Below are 16,953 nucleotides of genomic sequence, written 5' to 3' on the forward strand. Positions count from 1 at the left end.
AGTGACACCCAACAGAGTAAGTCTGTGTAAGTCAGCGAGAAAGGCCCTGTTTACATTCTTCAGATGATAGGATGTGAGTGATAGAACACTGCCTGCACTCACACGTCTGCAGCTGAGATCAGGAGCGTGAGGCTGAGACAGGGGAAGAAGAGGGTCCAGGGTGCTCCAGGCTGAGAACCCAAGCAGCCTGCCCCTCGCAAGGCACCCTGCTGCCCTCTTCAGACATCAGAAAAGATCTGGGCATTTGCCTCCTGGGAACTCAACAGTAGGAGGGGAGCCAAAGGCTGGAAGCTCTGGGGCCACCCCTAAGGGACACTTTCTGGCTCTTCTGAGTGAGCAGCATTTGCCCTTCCTGCCTGCCCCGCTCCAGCTCCTTTTCCTCTTACTGCTCCTCTCCTCCCCTCTCCTCCCCTACCCCACCGGCATCCAAAAAAAGCCCCTGCACCCCCAGGGACATTCTGCCCCACATCCTAAATAGATTGCTGATTTCTGTCTGCTGATGTGACACTTCCGTCTGCTGAGACAAGGATGACGAGCAATATTCACTGACCATTGGGGTGACTGCAGCGGGAGAGGTAGGTGATTTGTTTCGGACTGAGGTGAGGACACTCTCAGAGTGGCAGGACACTCTACACCAGCCCGCCTTGCTTCCCTTCCCATTTGGGGGGTCAGCCAGAAATGGACTGAGGTCTCAAGGACCCTTGTTTGCACTCCAGGAAGCAGGTGGGGTGCTTGTTTGTGGGGGATGGAATGGGGCAGGGGTGGGCAGGGGTGGGTATCCAGGGAAGTGGACGTGAGAATGGGACGGGTTTGAGCTGAAACGACAGAACAATCAGCTCCTGTTGTCTCAGGACAGTTAGCTGCCATTTTTAAGTTTCTTGTCCTGTCTCCGTGTTTTGTCCCAATGCTGGTACAGTTCACAGACCTGTTATCTTTGTTCCCCGAAATTTCTACTGCAGAGACACCCAGCCTTACTCTCGCCAGGCACTTCCCTGGGAACCCTCCTCCCTCTCTTTAAAATTCCCTTTTTTGCTCAAGTACTGATCTCACAGCAGGTATCTGGGAAGAGGCTGAGTTTAACTGCTCTGCATTAAGAAAACATACATATGTATATATTTATTGATTAATATATGTTAATAATAACTGTATAAGCCTCTCATAATCACACTACCCAGAGATAATTCTATTGATTCTTTATTTCTAAGTTCTTTCCTATGTTTCATAAAAATTACATAAATACATATTTATATATACTTACCATGCTAAAATCATACTCTCCCTCCACTTCCTAATTTTCTCACTTAACACTATAAAATAGATGCACTTCCCCGGTGGCTCAGACAGCAAAAGATCTGCCAGCAATGTGGGAGACCCAGGTTGGATCCCTGGGTCAGGAAGATCCCCTAGGAGGGCATGGCAGTCCACTGGAGTATTCTTGCCTAGAGAATCCCATGGACAGAGGAACCAGGTTGGCTACAGTCCACGGGGTCAAAAAGCATCGGACACAACTGAGTGACTAACACTTTTGCTCTTTCAAACGGTAGGGTTGGATGGAGATGGTTGGAGCAGGAACTTTCATCCATGGTAGTGAAGTAGCTTGCCACCTCCGTTACTGACCACGGAGTCTGAGACCCGTGTTCCCAGAGGCACCCCGGGAGGTACTGCTGGGGAGCAGTGTGTGGGTGGGGTACCCCTTTGCTAGCACTGAGAGCCACAGATAAAATAAGGAGTTAATGCTTCTCTGAGGGCCAAGTTAATAGGATGGCCACCTCCCAGCAAACGCCCTCTGTGAAGTCTTAGAGCTGATCCTTCCAGGCTTTGCTCTCCCTTTGTCAGTCTCATCTGCTGGAGAATGGGGCTGTGGGTCACGGTGAAGCTTACCTCCACTCCAAGGAGTGTACTTGCACACATGTTTGGGAGAAATTACTCTGTCCTTGAACTTCTTTCCCATGTACTGGAAGTAAGAGTGGATTGCCTTCCAGGCACAAAACCTGTGAGAAAAATGGCTTCAGGTCACAGAGAGAAAACCACCCCCTGAAAGGGCTGGACCACGGAGCGCAGAGGAAGTGGGTGGGGGACCAGTCCTCACAGAGAGGGGGTGGCGTCCTGCAGAGAGGAGGAGAGCCCTGGGCCTCAGAGTGCTGCCTGTCAAAGGCCCTACTGAGGCGCCTCTTTGTCCAGGCCCGGCTCCAGTGAATGCCTGGCCTGGGCGCGATGTGAGGACTTTCTTCTGGAATCCCAGTGAATGGAGTCTGTAAAGAATGTGCAGCACTGAGGCCTGGGTGGGGCTAACCGCTGGGATGCTGAGTTCAGCCTTAGACTGGGGGGGTGAAATCACTATCTATAACCCTACCTGGAACAGTCGGAGTGTCTGACTGGCCTCCTCCAGGGGCCTGATTCTTAGTTTCCAACCTGTCCCTTAACTGGGGGCTGTGATCCCCTCAGCTCATTCCCTAGAGCCCTTTCCCTGGAGTAGACCCTGGTTCCTCATGCAGACTCACTGCAACCTGGGAACTCTCACTCCCGAGAAACCCTGAAACACTCCCCACCCCTTCCTCCCAGGCCTCTAACCCTTTGCTCTCTGTCAGCCTGCCCTTGGATGGCGACCTCTTGGAGGTCGGTCTTGGTGTCTTGACCTCCACCCTTCCTCCTCTTCCCAGAAGGGTACTCTATTCATTCAGAGTTGGCTTTTCCCATTCCACTTACTGAACTGGGTGTCCCTGTCATCATGAACCACCCACTATGCCACAAATGCATTATTTATGGTGCTTAAGAGACCAAGAGACCTGGTTTCTAGTCCTGGTTTTACTACATACCAGGTGATCCTGGGTGAGTCCCTTAATCACTCTGAACCTCAGTTTCCTCATCTATAAAATAGTGACAAGAAGACTTTGCCCCACCCACCTCACAGTGTTGATGAGAGGCTATCTGAGGTAATGTGCATGAACACAGTTTGCACAACATGAAACTCTTTGTAAGTGCATAGGAAAGGAAGTAAAGAACCGGCTCCATGAGGATTAGGGATTCAAAGACTGCCTGAAGCACCTCTATACTTCCTCAATAGGTCTGAGAAAGAGCTGAGCACTGACTCCAACCAGGAACAGCATGTATTTCTCAGGGGCTTCTAAACATCTGGAAAGTTTCAAGATGAGTTTCCATTGAGTCCTGGTTTGGAGAACTAGAATCAAGTCCAGATTTAAGTGCTAGATAAAAGTTGGTGTTCAAAAGGCTAACCTGGAGGCTTCCCTGTTGGGTCTAATGGTTAAGACTCTGTGCTTTTGCTACAAGGGACACGGCTTCGATCTCTGGTTGGGGAACTAAGATTCTGCATGCCACATGGTGTGGTCACGCACACAAAATAATAATAATAAAAAATAAAACAAAAAGCTAAACTGATTATCTTGATCTTAGATTTCTACATTAAATAATTTATTATCTTGGTGATTTTAAAGTAAAGGCTAATGATGGGTCAACAACCTGTGGTTTAGTCATTGAGTCATGTCCGAACTCTTATGATCCCATGAACTATAGCCCGCCAAGGCTCCTCTGTCCATGGGACTCTCCAGGCAAGAATATTGAAGTGGAGCCATTCCCTTCTCCAGAGGATCTTCCCAACCCAGGGATTGAACCCAGGTCTCCTGCATCTCCAGGCAGATTCTTTACTGACTGAGCTACGAGGGATGTGCAAACAACCTTTACACTTATATTTTAATAAACAACATTTTTTTTTTTTTTGTAGGAGAGGGAAACCCTTAAGAGTCAGAATCACATAATAGTCTAAATGTCCAAATCAGCCTGGTCTGGGAACACTTCAGCCAGCTGTCCTCTGGTCACTATCCCCTAGGGTACTGCCAGTCACTATGTTGATGGCATGAGCTGGAGCTGGAGTAGATATCTGGAGTTAATAACTGGCTGGGAAGACTGTGAGGACCTGGGTTAGTCTCTCAGCCCAAACCATGACAAGTAGGTTCTGAAACAAGTGGGCCTCATGTTTTATCTGTCATGCAGCCATTTAGTTAGTTTAATGTTTGTATTTTGACCTTCACAGCTTCCTCACCATGTTTTCATTTTGAGTTAAAGGCCACATTTGCTACTTTAATCTTGAGAGATATGGCATGCAAATCTGATTGTCTATCTTCTTTGAAAGTGGAAATATCTAATAGCCATGCCCCTAGTGATAATTATGGGATTTGAGCCTAACAGAGCAACGGTTTTCTGGTTATTGCCTCCATGAGGCTCCTTAAGCACAAATACAATTGTGTTAGTCTTGACAGAATTTCCTCCCAAGTAGTTGCAGTCCACTCTCATCCTTGGGGCTTTCCCAGGTGGGGATAATGGTAAAGAACCTGCTTGCCAATGCAGGAGAGGTAAGAGATGCAGGTTCGATCCCTGGGTTGGGAAGATCTCTTGGAGGAGGAAATGGCAACCCACTCCAGTACTCTTGCCTGGAGAATTCCCATGGACAGAGGAGCCTGGTGGGCGCAGTCCATGGGGTGGCAAAGAGTCAGACACGACTAAAGCAACTAAGCACACACGTACCCTCATCTTTAGGTGAGGAACCGAAACCTAAGAAAACCTAACACCTCTTCCAAGCAAGCCCAGAAGAGAGGGGGAGCCAGTTACCTCCCGCCCCTGCATGGCCTTCCACCCTCTGATTCAGTGTTCAATGTGAGGGATAGAGTGGGTGAGCAGGATAAGGATATACCACTGTAGCTCCCACGAAAGTAGAAAGTGAAACAGGGGCCTAAAGGAAGACAGAAAAGTCTCTCAAAAGTCAAACGTGTTTTTCTGACCTCATGGTCCTCAGATGAAGGGAGATAGTTACCTTTTCCAGAAGTACATAATGATGGGGAAGAGAGACATGATAGCCCCGTGGAAGATGCTCCGATCCAGGTGGCCGTCTGAAATGGCAGCAAGGATTGTGTCCTTCTGGGCATCAGAGATGTTCACCTACCCGCAGAGTAGGAGCCTGTCACTGGCAGAGGTTCCAGGGAAGGCAGGAAACCTCTTTTGGACCTCAGGACTTTTATGACCATCCCCTCCCCGAAGGCAGAAGTTTTTAATGGGACTGCTAGGTAAAGGTTATCGGGTTGACCCAGACCTAGGAGGTGCCTTATGAAAGCTTTCAGGATTCTTGTAGTGGGAAATGCTTCTTGGCAAAAGGCCAGAGTGGAGTGGGGGTGCTCCTTACTCTCAGCCTTGGAGGGACATCTGCATGCAGGTACAGCTTTAGGATGATACTAATTTTGGACTTCATTAGGGCCACATCATTTTCGTTGTATGCCCGGTTGACTTGTAGCACACGAGCTGAACTCACCAAATCATTAAATCTAAAAAGAAGTAGTAAAGAGGAAATTAGCAAGGAGAAAATGCAAGATTAAACAGTGTTTCTGGCCCAGATCTATTTCTGTCCTAAGAACATAAGAGCTAGTCCTGGGCCAGGTCATTCATTCAATCATAATTCATCCATTGGCAAATGTTGAGCACCTACCACATGTCACAGGTTATGCCAAGTGCTTCTTCAAGTATATTTCTTCACTGCAAACTCCCTTATTTATCCCATCCTCCCTTCTTTACCCATCCTGGACCTTTCATCAGTTTTGCCTGCAATTATTTCAAGAGCTAAGTCTTAGTTTCCTCTTTTTTACCCTCCTGTGCTGACCCTCTCACAATTACCACCACTCTCTGAAGCAACATATTCCTTTCCTTAAATGTTTTTATTATAGTAAAATATGCAGGACATAAGATTTCCAGTTTAATCATTTCTAAGTGTAGAGGTCAGTGACATTAAGTACATCCATATAAACTGTGAAGTCATCACCATCATCTGACTCCAGAACTTTTTTCATCTGCCCAAACTAAAACTCCATACACAATAAGCACTAACTCCCATTCGCCTGTCCTCCAGTCCCTGGCAGCAACTACTTTTTGTCTTCTAGCAGCATATTCTTTTACTAACCGAAATATCTGTCAGTTATACCTTAAGTACACTGCATACTTCTCTCGGGCCATTTTAAATCCTAACTGTTTAAAATCTTCCTAAGAGTAGAGTACCATGGGCCTCCCATTATAAGCCTATTCTGCATGTCCATTCATATGCTTGATCAGTGGATAGTTAATAAGGTTTTACTCTGTGCAGGTGCAGTTCCAGGAGCAGGGGTTCAGCAGTGAACACAGTAAACAATATCCTGCTTTCCAGGAGCTCATAATCAGTGAGAGGAAGAAGACAGATTTAAGTAAACAGATGAATAATTCAATATGCAGTAGAATGCTAAGGAGAAAACAAAAAGGGATGAGTGATAGGAAACGGGTAGGCACTGAACTTGTACAGTGAAAAAGAAAAAGAGAGTCCATCTGACGATCGGAGGGCAGGGGCTTCTTCCCGCCAAGAGGGCAGGGGTGCAAGGGCTCTGAGGCAGGCACCATCCTGGGGGGACACTGGGAGGACAGAGCAGAGACCCTCCTTGCGAGAGCATGGGGCGAGTGGCAGGTAGCGTGTGGTAAGCTCCAAGATACAGGCAGGCTCTGTTCATCAAGCCTCTTTAGGCAGTGAGAGGATGTCTGGACTTCATCCCAGTGGGAATGGGAAGCTGCTGGCACGCTTTAAACAGGAGAGTGATATAACTGGTCTGCACTGAGAAAAGGCTGCTCTGGCTGCTGTGTGGACAAGTTTGTAGAGGGCAAGTGAGAAAGCAGAGACGATGGTGGCAGGACTTGGAGCACCAGGGAGGGCTGTTCACACTGGTATTATTTTTCTGCCCCCCAGTCGCCTCCCCCTTGAACACTTAGGAAAAAACCTCACTAACCGCTACTCATCCTTCAAAGTTCAGCTTAGGTGACCTGTCTCCCAAGAAACCACTCCTAAGCACTCAGTTTTCTAAATGTACTTCCTGGGCTTGACTTGACAACTATCATCCTACTTCTTAACTTCCATTTGTGTTTTTTTGTCTGCCATCCCATTAGTTGGTGGGGTCTTGGAGAACAGAGAACATGCCTGCCTTAGCAGGTTTTTTATTTTTTAATATTTGCAATGCTAAATTCGGTGCTTAAGAAATAATAAATAATCAATAAATATATATGGAACTGAGCCAAACTCTTCCTTGGGGTGCCAGTGGAAGATCTCTTAACCAAACACCCTTAACTGGTGTACTGAGTTACCAGGTAGGTGCCCTGCATGTCTGAAGAACACGTTGCCTGATACCAACAGCACACCCACCATATACATTGCTGGGACCGTTTCATGAACTCTCTCACTTTTCTGTAACTAACTAAGGCAAATAGTTACAGAGAGTCATTCATATCTCTTCCCAAATATTTTTGTCTGTTGTTACTTTAGTTTGTAATTTATGAAAATTGACAAACTATGAACATAAAAAGAAAAGGAATTTGTTGTTTTTGTGAAAACAAATTTGAATGCTTTGGGATGTTCCAAGAAAGGCAAGTTTCTATTTAAAAAATTGCTATTGGGACTTCCCTGAGGCCTAATGGCTAAGACTCCCCACTTCCAATGCAGTGGATGAGGGTTCAATCCCTGGTGGGGGAACTAAGATCCCACATGATAACATAAATTTTAGAAACTGTATTTAAAAATGGCTAATGAGATCAGCTAGACTCCAATTTTTAAAAATTAAAAATTACTACTGAGTTAGATAGGTGTGGAAGGCAATTTTAAATGTTGAAAAAACAAGTATAAAAATCCAGAAGGATTAAATTGCTTTGCAGTAACAATAGTTTCTCCCTCCACTACAGAAGAGAAAAATTAGAAATAGTAGATCGCATTTTGGGTATGGTTTACACAAGAAAAATATGTAGACCTCCAATTAGTGGAATGGTTTTGGCTTTACTTCAAGTTTTACAGGTAAATTTACATGAATATGTTTTAACTTAAAAATTTATCTGCTTCATGTCATACATTCACACACACACATTTTATAATACCTTGCTTTAACAAAAGAACTTTTGGTCCAGTTATGCAACATAAGTGGACATCTATCATATTAACAAATAATAGGGAAAAAGTGCTCCACTTCCTGGGTATAAATAAGTGCATTTCAACACCGGGAACTGCAGAATATGGAGGAGCTTTTAAGATCGAGAGGAAAGAATGGTGGGCATGGATTCAGGGACCTTACGCAGTGAGATTTTCAGGTGGAGGCTGCTGCCTGGCAGAGCTGAAGTTCCTGTGTCACTTCCAGGCCACTCCAGTCTTTGCTGGGAGGAACTAAGTGTGGAAAGCTGTGAGGGGAAGGAGAGATAGGAAACTTACTTTTCCATTTCAGAAAAGAAATAGAAATCATTGATGGCATAGTTGATGATGATAATCCTGTGACCAAATACCCGGCGCTTTATAAGGACTATGTCTTCATTTTCTAGATCTATGCTCCGGGCACTGGGATGTGGTATTGGGCGTCCTGATATGTGTGGGGCTGTGGAGAAATCTGAGAGAGGGGGAGAGGGACAGAGAGAGAGAGAGAGAAATTAACATTTATCAATGGGATCATTCATCACAATTCTATAAAAATAGCAATACTGACTAAACCTTTTATGTGTGCATGCTGTGTGCTGTTGCGTCAGTTGTGTCTGACTCTTTGCAACCCTATGGACTGTAGCCTTCCAGGTTCCTCTGGGCCTGGGCTTCTCCAGGCTGGAGTGGGTTGCCAGGCCCTCCTCCAGGGGATCTTCCCCATCCAAGGATCAAACCCATGTCTCTTACATCTCTTGCACTGGCAGGTGGGTTCTTTACCACTAATGTCACCTGAGAAGCCTCTACCCTTTTATAGCACTTACTATTGCCAAGAATAGTTCTAAGAGGCTTTACATGTATTAACTCATTTAATTCTTACAACAACACAGTTATTATTTCCATTCTACAGATGAGGCACAAAGTCACTTATGCAGGACCCTCCAGTTAAAAAGTGGCAAATTCGAATCTAGGCAATCTGGCTCCAATATCTGTGACTCTCATTTTCTGTCTTGCCCTAAAAATGGGAAGCCATAAGGGCTGATCATATGCTGCAAATTCACTACTGTATCTCTAGCACCTGGAAAAGTGCTGGCCATACTGTGGATTCTCAGAAAGTGCACTGAATGAACAAATGAACTAATGAATGAGGTAGTTGCAAAAATCTACACAAACAACATGAGGAAGTAGTTTTGTAACATGTGAGAATTCAAAGTTCTTGAGACTGATCATTACCTTTCTTTCCTGGCTTCTGAAACAGAATGCACTGGGCTCACATCCTCACTATGTGGAACTAGGCTTGCCTTCATACCCAGGACCTGGAGTTCTTGCTAGACCCCAGGCTAATGCAAGCACTGAAAGCAAACAGGACCCTGCAGGGCCTTCCCAGGGACAGACACCCCCACCTCCACCCCCCAAGTCCCCTGCCTCTTATTTGTAGAAAAGCTTTAGCCTCCTGGGCCTTCTCTGAGTTCCAAAGAACAAATTGAATCAGAGAAGTGAGAAAATGCAGCAGCAACTAAGGAAAAGAGTCAATCAAGACAAAATAATAATAGTTATCCGTAGTTTATCCAACCAAGGACCTTTGGTTCCTCTTCAAAGGCTATAGATGATAATCTATATGAGCTATATCCTTGAGTTGTTTTATGAACACTAAAACCCCAATCAGGTGAAAGAAGTTAATTGCATTCTGACCACCAGCATGTAGATCCCAGATCAATTTGAACCAGAAGGTGATGAGGTTGACCCCTAGTTATCTTCTGACCAACCAGTCAGAAGAATGTCAATGAGCTAATCAGGTACCCTGCAACCCTCTGCCTCATCTTGCCTTTAAAAATCCTTCCCTAAGAGGCAACACGAGTTCGGGTCTTTTGAGCATGAGCTGCTCATGCTCCTTGCTTGCTTGGCTCTGTGTTGGATGCCTTGCAAAAAATGCTATACCTTTCTTCACCACAACTCAGTGTTGGAAGACTGGCTGTACTGCAGGTAAGTAAGTGAACCCAGCTGTGGTTCTGCAATAGCATGACATAAAGCAACAAGCTCTGTAGCTTCTTACCTGGGTTAACCCTTGTAGCTTGTATCAACCCTTGTATCAACAGGGAAGAGGAATAAATAGAGAAGTGACTTACTTTCCTTGTTGTATACTTCCTGGTGAAGATAGTCTTCAAGTTCCTGGCGCTTATGGGGATGAGACATAAATTTGCGGTAATTACAAAAGCTCCTGATAAAGCTGATCATCTTCAGCCAACCTCTCTTCTGGGGAAAGAGAAAGGAGTGCCACATATTCATTAGCACAGCCTGCTGTTCACTGAGTCTACTATGTGCCAGAAACTCGACATTTATTACACTGAATCCTCACAACACCTCCGTTAAAAAGAGTAAGTTTTAGCTTCAATTTAAAAGTAAGGAAACTCAGGTCAAATAACTTATATAACCTTCCCCAGAATAAGCCAGAATCACCCAGGCATGGTTGAGGCCACTGACAATGTTCTTTCTACCATCGTCTTCCTACAGTGAAGATTTGAGATGCCATGAATGGGAAAGGGCATGTGAGAGCTAAAAACAGAAAGAGACAGAGGACAGAGATAAGCATGACTCACAGGAAGGGGAGTAATAGCTCAAGCAGATTTTGAAATGATGAAGAAATAAGGAAATGAGTAAATCATTTCTAAGCATTATAAAAGAAAAATATAACTACACGTGCACACACTCATACACTCCCTCCCCACCAACACACAGGGACACATTAAAAATGCATGTCACATTTCTTCACCTGTTTCTTAATAGATTCCCAGTGACAGTTCTCTAGTTTATTTGCCCCTTGATAAGCTGATATTTAGAGCCAGAAAGAATCTTGATCAACTAGTTCAGTTGTCTCATTTCATAGAGAGGAAACTTCAATGTAAGCTTGGCTTTAGAGAGCCAGTGAATGAATGAATTTTAGTCGCTAATTTGTGTCTGCCTCTTTTATGACCCCATGGACTGTAGCCTGCCAGGCTCCTTTGTCCATAGGATTTCCCCGGCAAGAATACTGGAGTGGGTTGCCATTTCCTTCTCCAGGGTACCTTCCTGGAGATCCCTCCAGGGATCAAACCTGCCGTCTCCTGCAGGCGGATTCTTTAATGCTGAGCCACCTGGGAAGCCCATAGACAGTCAGTGGCAAAGCATATAAACGACTGGATTTAGTGTCAGAAGTTCTGAGTCTGGAGCCTATCTTCACCTTAATTGGGTAATTTGGGTCAACTTCCTAAATGTATGTCTCAATGTCTCCATGTGTAAGAAAGAAACAATAGCCTTCAGGGTTATGGTGAAGGTTAGTCATAATATATGTACATCAATCACTATGCGCAGTGCTCAGCACAAAGCAGGCACTAAGGACATGCTGAATCCTTTTTTACACCTTCTTAACTAACAGCAACTGAAAGACCTGAAATTAAAACTCAGCATCCTGGTGTTGGATGCAGTATTCTTTTCACTCTCCCAAATGATCATTCATGGTACCCTGACACAGAGTTGAGTTGATCCACATATGGAGGAAATAAAAAGGAGAAAGAAGGGAGCAGCATGTTATCATACCTGGGATTCTGCATCAGTGGGCATAGGCATTATTTTTTCACTATTCTAATGTAATTGTTTTTATTTCACCCAGTGGGTATATAATTTGATATAGTTGTGATTATAATACATATACGATTTGGAGTTCTGTTGGGTTAAAAAATTTCTTTGTCACATCTATTTTTAAAAAATTGAATGAAAACTTCTTTAAACTGTACTCTACAATTTTCAAAAACTTCACACATATGATTTCATATAGTCCCATAATAACTCTTCCTTCCTGACCCTTATCTTGTCCCTCCCTACTTTGCTCTCCTCACTGGTAACCATAATTTCTTCCTTATATCTGTGAGTGGCATAGGCATTCTTTTCAGAGATTCTTTGGCATGATCTTTAGTGTCAGATAGAGTTGGGTGCAAATCTTTCTGATGACCAGTTCTACAACATGCTGATCAAGTGATTATTTAAGAGGAGTATGTACTTTTTTTCTCAAACCCTATGAAGAGACTTTCCTGAATCATATTCCTGTCTCCTCTTTCTTTCCTTCTTCTGTCCTCCCATGGAAGAAAGAATGAGTTTGATAGTTGATGAGCTTGGAAGCAGGAAAAGGGCAGGCTTTGTGCTTTAGCCTCCTGAGTTCTCTCTGGGGGCTGCTGGTCTGCAGACACCTGTGTTCAGGCCTGCCTTTTGTCATACAGTAGGGAGCTCACTCGGCTAAGTGGGGGTCTCACTGTTCCTCTTTGTTAGTGACTGGACATGTAAATAAGTAAGGGTACAGAGAGGATTATTTAACCCACTTGACTTCACAGCCAATCCACGCCCTCCAAATCAGCTTTCAGTAGTCAAAAACAAACAAACTGACATTTTGATCTCCATATGACCAGCCTCTGTGCCTGCATTCAACTGGTTCTAATAACAAATAGTGAAGACAGGGGTTTCTTGAAATTCCCTCTGTAACAATTGCTCTGAGCCTCAAATTCTTCCGTTGTAAATGGGGATTTGAAAACCTATCCCAAAGAGTAGTTGCTTTGGTGAATAAATAAGCAGTGAAACTCTTCTGTGTGGTTGGCAATGCCTAGGCAGTGGTTTCCTGGTCCCCAGTCTTGTCTTTGCTAGCTTCCCCACTGACCTGGGATTCCTGCAGGTAAACTGCTGTCTTTGAGGGCTTCTTGGGTGAAGCTAGTGGTATTTCAACTTCCTTCTCCAAAGGAAGAGGTGGAAACAATTCTTGGTAATCTTTAAACCTGCCAGCAGGAGACCAGGAATATTAAGGAAGGCAAAAACATGGTACATAAAAGGTAACAGTCCAGGCAAACCTCTCTCTGCTTTTGGAGGAAGGGGAATTTGGTGAATGATGAGATATTAAAAAATACTTCCGTAACCATTCCAATCCTTTGCTCATGTCAGTCTGTTCTTCCTGACCAATACTGTAGTGTTCCTTGCTCAGGCAGGTGAACAGAAATGTGTGTGTGTGTGTGTGTGTGTGTGTGTGTGTGTGTGTGTGTGCGTGTGCAGGGAGGCAGGTAAGAGGGTTCAGAGCAAGTTCAGCTTTTATTTTGTAGGGACGCTCTGGCAGTGAACCGTGAGAGTAGACTCTGAGACTAATGTGACTTTCAGAAGTCAATGAGCAGCTTCAGAGAATCGCTGCCTTCACCCAGCAACACTCACCACTTTTCTTCCAGAGATTTCATGACATAGCCCTGGAGCATTAACAACGTTGTTGTGCTGACATGATGCATGAGAGAGACTTCCTTGATAATAGGGGCATTACACTGCAGCATTTGTTCTAAAAAATGCAAGAGAGAAGAAAAGTCATCATTTTCTTATGTACCATTTCTGAGGTGGCTAGGATTTTTTTCATCCGAGAGCCTGATGGTTCCTTGCTCTCAATCTGGCCAGATTCAGCTCTCCACAATCTGGCTGAAAATCTCAAAAGTACATTTGGAATGCTATGTGTGCACGTATTTGTAGAGCAAATACTTCCTGGTTTAGTCCATTCCAAATTTCAAAGATAAGTGCATAAGGGGAAAGCAATGTTTAAAGGACTCCATTTCTGCAGCTAGTTTGAAGTTTTCAGTTAAGGAAGAGAATAGAGGAATAAAGGATTAAAGTTAAATGGCTGAGGCAGATGGGAAATCCAAGATTAATAATAAATATTCTAAGGGCAGTATGATTCTCTAGGTGTTCAAAGACTACTGTGTTCATTAAAAAGATTTAAAAGCTTATTAAGGACAGGATCTGCATATTCTCCTTTCTCTTCTAGCTCATTCAAAATGATGCACAAAACTTAATATCTTGTGGCTCAATAAATAAATATTACTTACAAGTAAAGACCTGCCCCTTTTACTGCTTTTTCTGCTTTCATAATTTATAACCTTATCTTGGTTTAACACAAGCAACACACACACACACAAGCCTATCTGTTCATCTGTGCCAAAACAGGAGGCTTCTTCATTGCTTTACAAGATTTGTTTACCTCCAGGATGGGATCATGCTCACCCCCTTTTGTTTTCCTCTAGAATTATAGGTCAGTACTTTACTTGCAGTTTCCGCTTCTAGACAAGATGAATTTACATGGATCAGATTTACCCTCCTGCCTTAGGCAAGAAAACAAGACAAAACTTATGCAACAAAGATTTTCAGGGAGACAGTTCTTCTCAGCACCTTTCAGTACTCTTTACATCCCATGGATGGTGGACACTCTAGCTTTGCATCCTGCTAACACATGATTTTGGATCTAACTCCAGTCTACTTGATGTGAAGGATCAAATGACTGGAGTTTGAATTCAAGTTTTACTAACTGGGCAAGTTAGTTAACTTCTCCATGTTTTACTTTCCTCATTAGAAAAATGGAGTTATTTATCCCTATCTTCTAAGTTATTTGTACCTATCTCTTAAGGATTAAATTAAATCCTACTTTCAGGGTTGAGAGGATATATTTCACATACAAGTGTCTTCTTTTATTTGTGGTATTATATTTTGGATTTATTATTGTATTATTATTTTAGTTTTTCTATAGCAATTTTCCTATTTATAAAAAACTAAATACTAACACATGTTAAGAATTTAAATAAAACTCCTGCTTCAAGCACATTCTGATTTTAACCCACTATCCATTCTGTCTTATCAATATTATACTTCAGAATGGTTACATATAAAAGAACAACAATGCATGTAGTTTTTTGGGCCTATGTGTCTTTCTTTCAGTTTTATCTTTAAGAAAAAGAATGGTAGACTTGATTTGTTTTTTCTTTTTTGAAACACTCTATGTTATCACTTATATGTGGAATCTAAAAAATAAAAAAAATGAATATAACAGAACATAAACAGACTCACAGATATAGAGGATAAGCTAGTGGTTATCAGTGGGAAGAGGGGAGGGAGGTGGAACAAGATAGGAGGAGGGGATGAAGAGATATGAACTATGTATAAGATAAATAAGATAAAAGGATATGTTGTTGGATAAGGAAATGGCAACCCACTCCAGTAATCTTGCCTGGAAAAATTGCATGGACAGAGGAGCCTGGTGGGCTAGTAGTGTTCATGGGGTTGCATGAGTCGGACATGATTTTGTGACTTCCCCACAACCACCAAGGATGTATTGTATAGCACAGGGAATATAATCTTATATTAACTTTATATAATATAATATACAACATTATATAATATAGTAATTTATAATAACTTTAAGTGGATTACACTCTATAAAATCCTGAATCACTATGCTTTATATCTGAGATGAATATAATGGAAATTAACTATACTTCAATTTTGAAAAGTGCATTTATTATTATTCTCTGCTTTCTCGGTCTTCTGCTTTGTCTCAACACTGCCCCATGTGGCCGCTGCTCTGTTCTGCTTTCTCAGGGAGAGAGCAGTCTCGTCCCGAAACTTAAGATTCTAAAGAGTAAAGGAAAAAATTTCAGGAGAGGAGAATGCATACCAGGAGAGTTTTTGCCGTGGAAGAAAGTATTGATTATGTTTTCAAAGAGAGACTTATAAATCTTTTCATTTGTCTCAACACTGATCTTCTGTATGGCTACCAGGAACTGCAGTGGGGTTTCAGCCCCCCGTTCTCTGAGGAACTCCCTGAAGAACTCCAAATGCTGTGTGTTTAGGAGGACTTCTGTCAAGTTTCTGGAAAACAAGAAAGCATCATTGGTGGAGAGAAAGAGATGGTGACCCTGGATTCTGCTCCAATTAGGCAATGGGGAAGGGTCTCTCGCAGACTTCAGGGCTTTGAACTGTGATTGAAGAGCAGAGTGGATAAACTGGTTACTCTGCTTATTTCCATGGAGATGAACTTACTGTACCTGTCCTAAGCTTGGTCTAATCATTTGACAACCCCAATGGAAGAAGAGAAGGAGTATTTTAAAGGGGGCTTTTTGTTGTTGTTCAAAGAAAACTTCTTCCATTATGGATTCATTGGCAGTCATTTCAGCAAGACAGAGCATGAGTGACCAGCAGTGTTATAGATCAATATTTCTAAATTTCCACTGTTGATTTCTTCTTTCACTGTTTCTTGTGTACAGGTGTTGCCCTAATGTTTCAACTCAATTCTCTTGACTCTTGCCTTATGATTTTTTTCTGCTAGGTAATCTCTACATCCTCTGTGGTTTCAGTTTTCATTGATATGAGGAAGTGATTTCAACTTTCACTGTTACTGTGAAGCTATATCTCTAGTTTCTGTGAACTCCACAATTTCAGCTGCCCATTGAACCTTATCTTTATGTCATTTGTCATTGGTAGAACCTCTCCATACAAATTCACAAGTTGTCCAACTTGTTCTTCTCCTATTACATACTTGTCTTGTTAAGAATGATGCTAGCTATAGGTTTTTTTTCTTTTTAATTAATTAAATTTGAAGGATGATTGCTTTACAATATTGGTTTGATTTCTCTCATTCATCAACATGAAGTAGCCATGCATTAGGCTCCTCTGTGTATGGGATTCTTCCAGCAAGAACACTGGAGTAGTTGCCATTTCCTTCTCCAGGGGATCTTACGAAACCAGGGATCAACCCTGAGTTTCCTGCAACTCCTGCCTTGGCAGGCAGATTGTTTTACCAGTGAGCCCTGTGGGAAGCCCATGAATCAGCCACGGGTGTACATAGGACCTCTTCCTCTTGAACCTCCCTCACATTTCCCACCCTTTCCCACCCCTTCAGGTTGTTACAGAGCCCCAGTTCAAGTTCCCTGAGTCAACCAGCAAATTTCCACTGGCTATCTATTTAATATGTGGTAATGTATATGCTTTCACGCGACTCTCTCCATTCATCTCACCCTCTGATAAATGTATTTTTTAAGGGTGAGATGATTCCCTTCTAAGATTATTGAGAATTTTTATCATAAATGGATGCTAGATTTTATAAAATGCTTTTAATGCATCAATTGAGATACTTGTGTGAAGTTTTTTCCCTTATTTTATTAACATGATGC

General features: G+C 43.0%; 1 protein-coding gene across 8 annotated transcripts in view; it reads right to left on the minus strand.

The window, feature by feature from the left end:
* RGSL1 (regulator of G protein signaling like 1) overlaps window positions 1-16,953 on the minus strand; it is a 52,101-nt gene that overhangs the window by 2,789 nt on the left and 32,359 nt on the right. For 3 of the 8 annotated variants that reach the window (XM_020908977.2, XM_020908969.2, XM_020908976.2), the window contains 8 exons: window positions 15,459-15,652; window positions 13,184-13,301; window positions 12,645-12,759; window positions 10,090-10,216; window positions 8,267-8,438; window positions 5,192-5,330; window positions 4,826-4,950; window positions 1,882-1,991 (listed from right to left, as the gene is read on the minus strand). In XM_020908977.2, coding sequence (XP_020764636.2) covers window positions 1,882-1,991; window positions 4,826-4,950; window positions 5,192-5,330; window positions 8,267-8,438; window positions 10,090-10,216; window positions 12,645-12,759; window positions 13,184-13,301; window positions 15,459-15,652 — 1,100 coding nt within the window. Of the gene's footprint in view, window positions 1-1,881; window positions 1,992-4,825; window positions 4,951-5,191; window positions 5,331-8,132; window positions 8,236-8,266; window positions 8,439-10,089; window positions 10,217-12,644; window positions 12,760-13,183; window positions 13,302-15,458; window positions 15,653-16,953 lie in introns of those variants that run through there. The other 5 variants (XM_020908979.2, XM_020908978.2, XR_011490278.1 and 2 more) reach the window with 3 other exon arrangements.

The sequence above is a fragment of the Odocoileus virginianus genome, chromosome 11 (genome assembly GCF_023699985.2).
Source record: "Odocoileus virginianus isolate 20LAN1187 ecotype Illinois chromosome 11, Ovbor_1.2, whole genome shotgun sequence".
Taxonomy (NCBI): domain Eukaryota; kingdom Metazoa; phylum Chordata; class Mammalia; order Artiodactyla; family Cervidae; genus Odocoileus; species Odocoileus virginianus.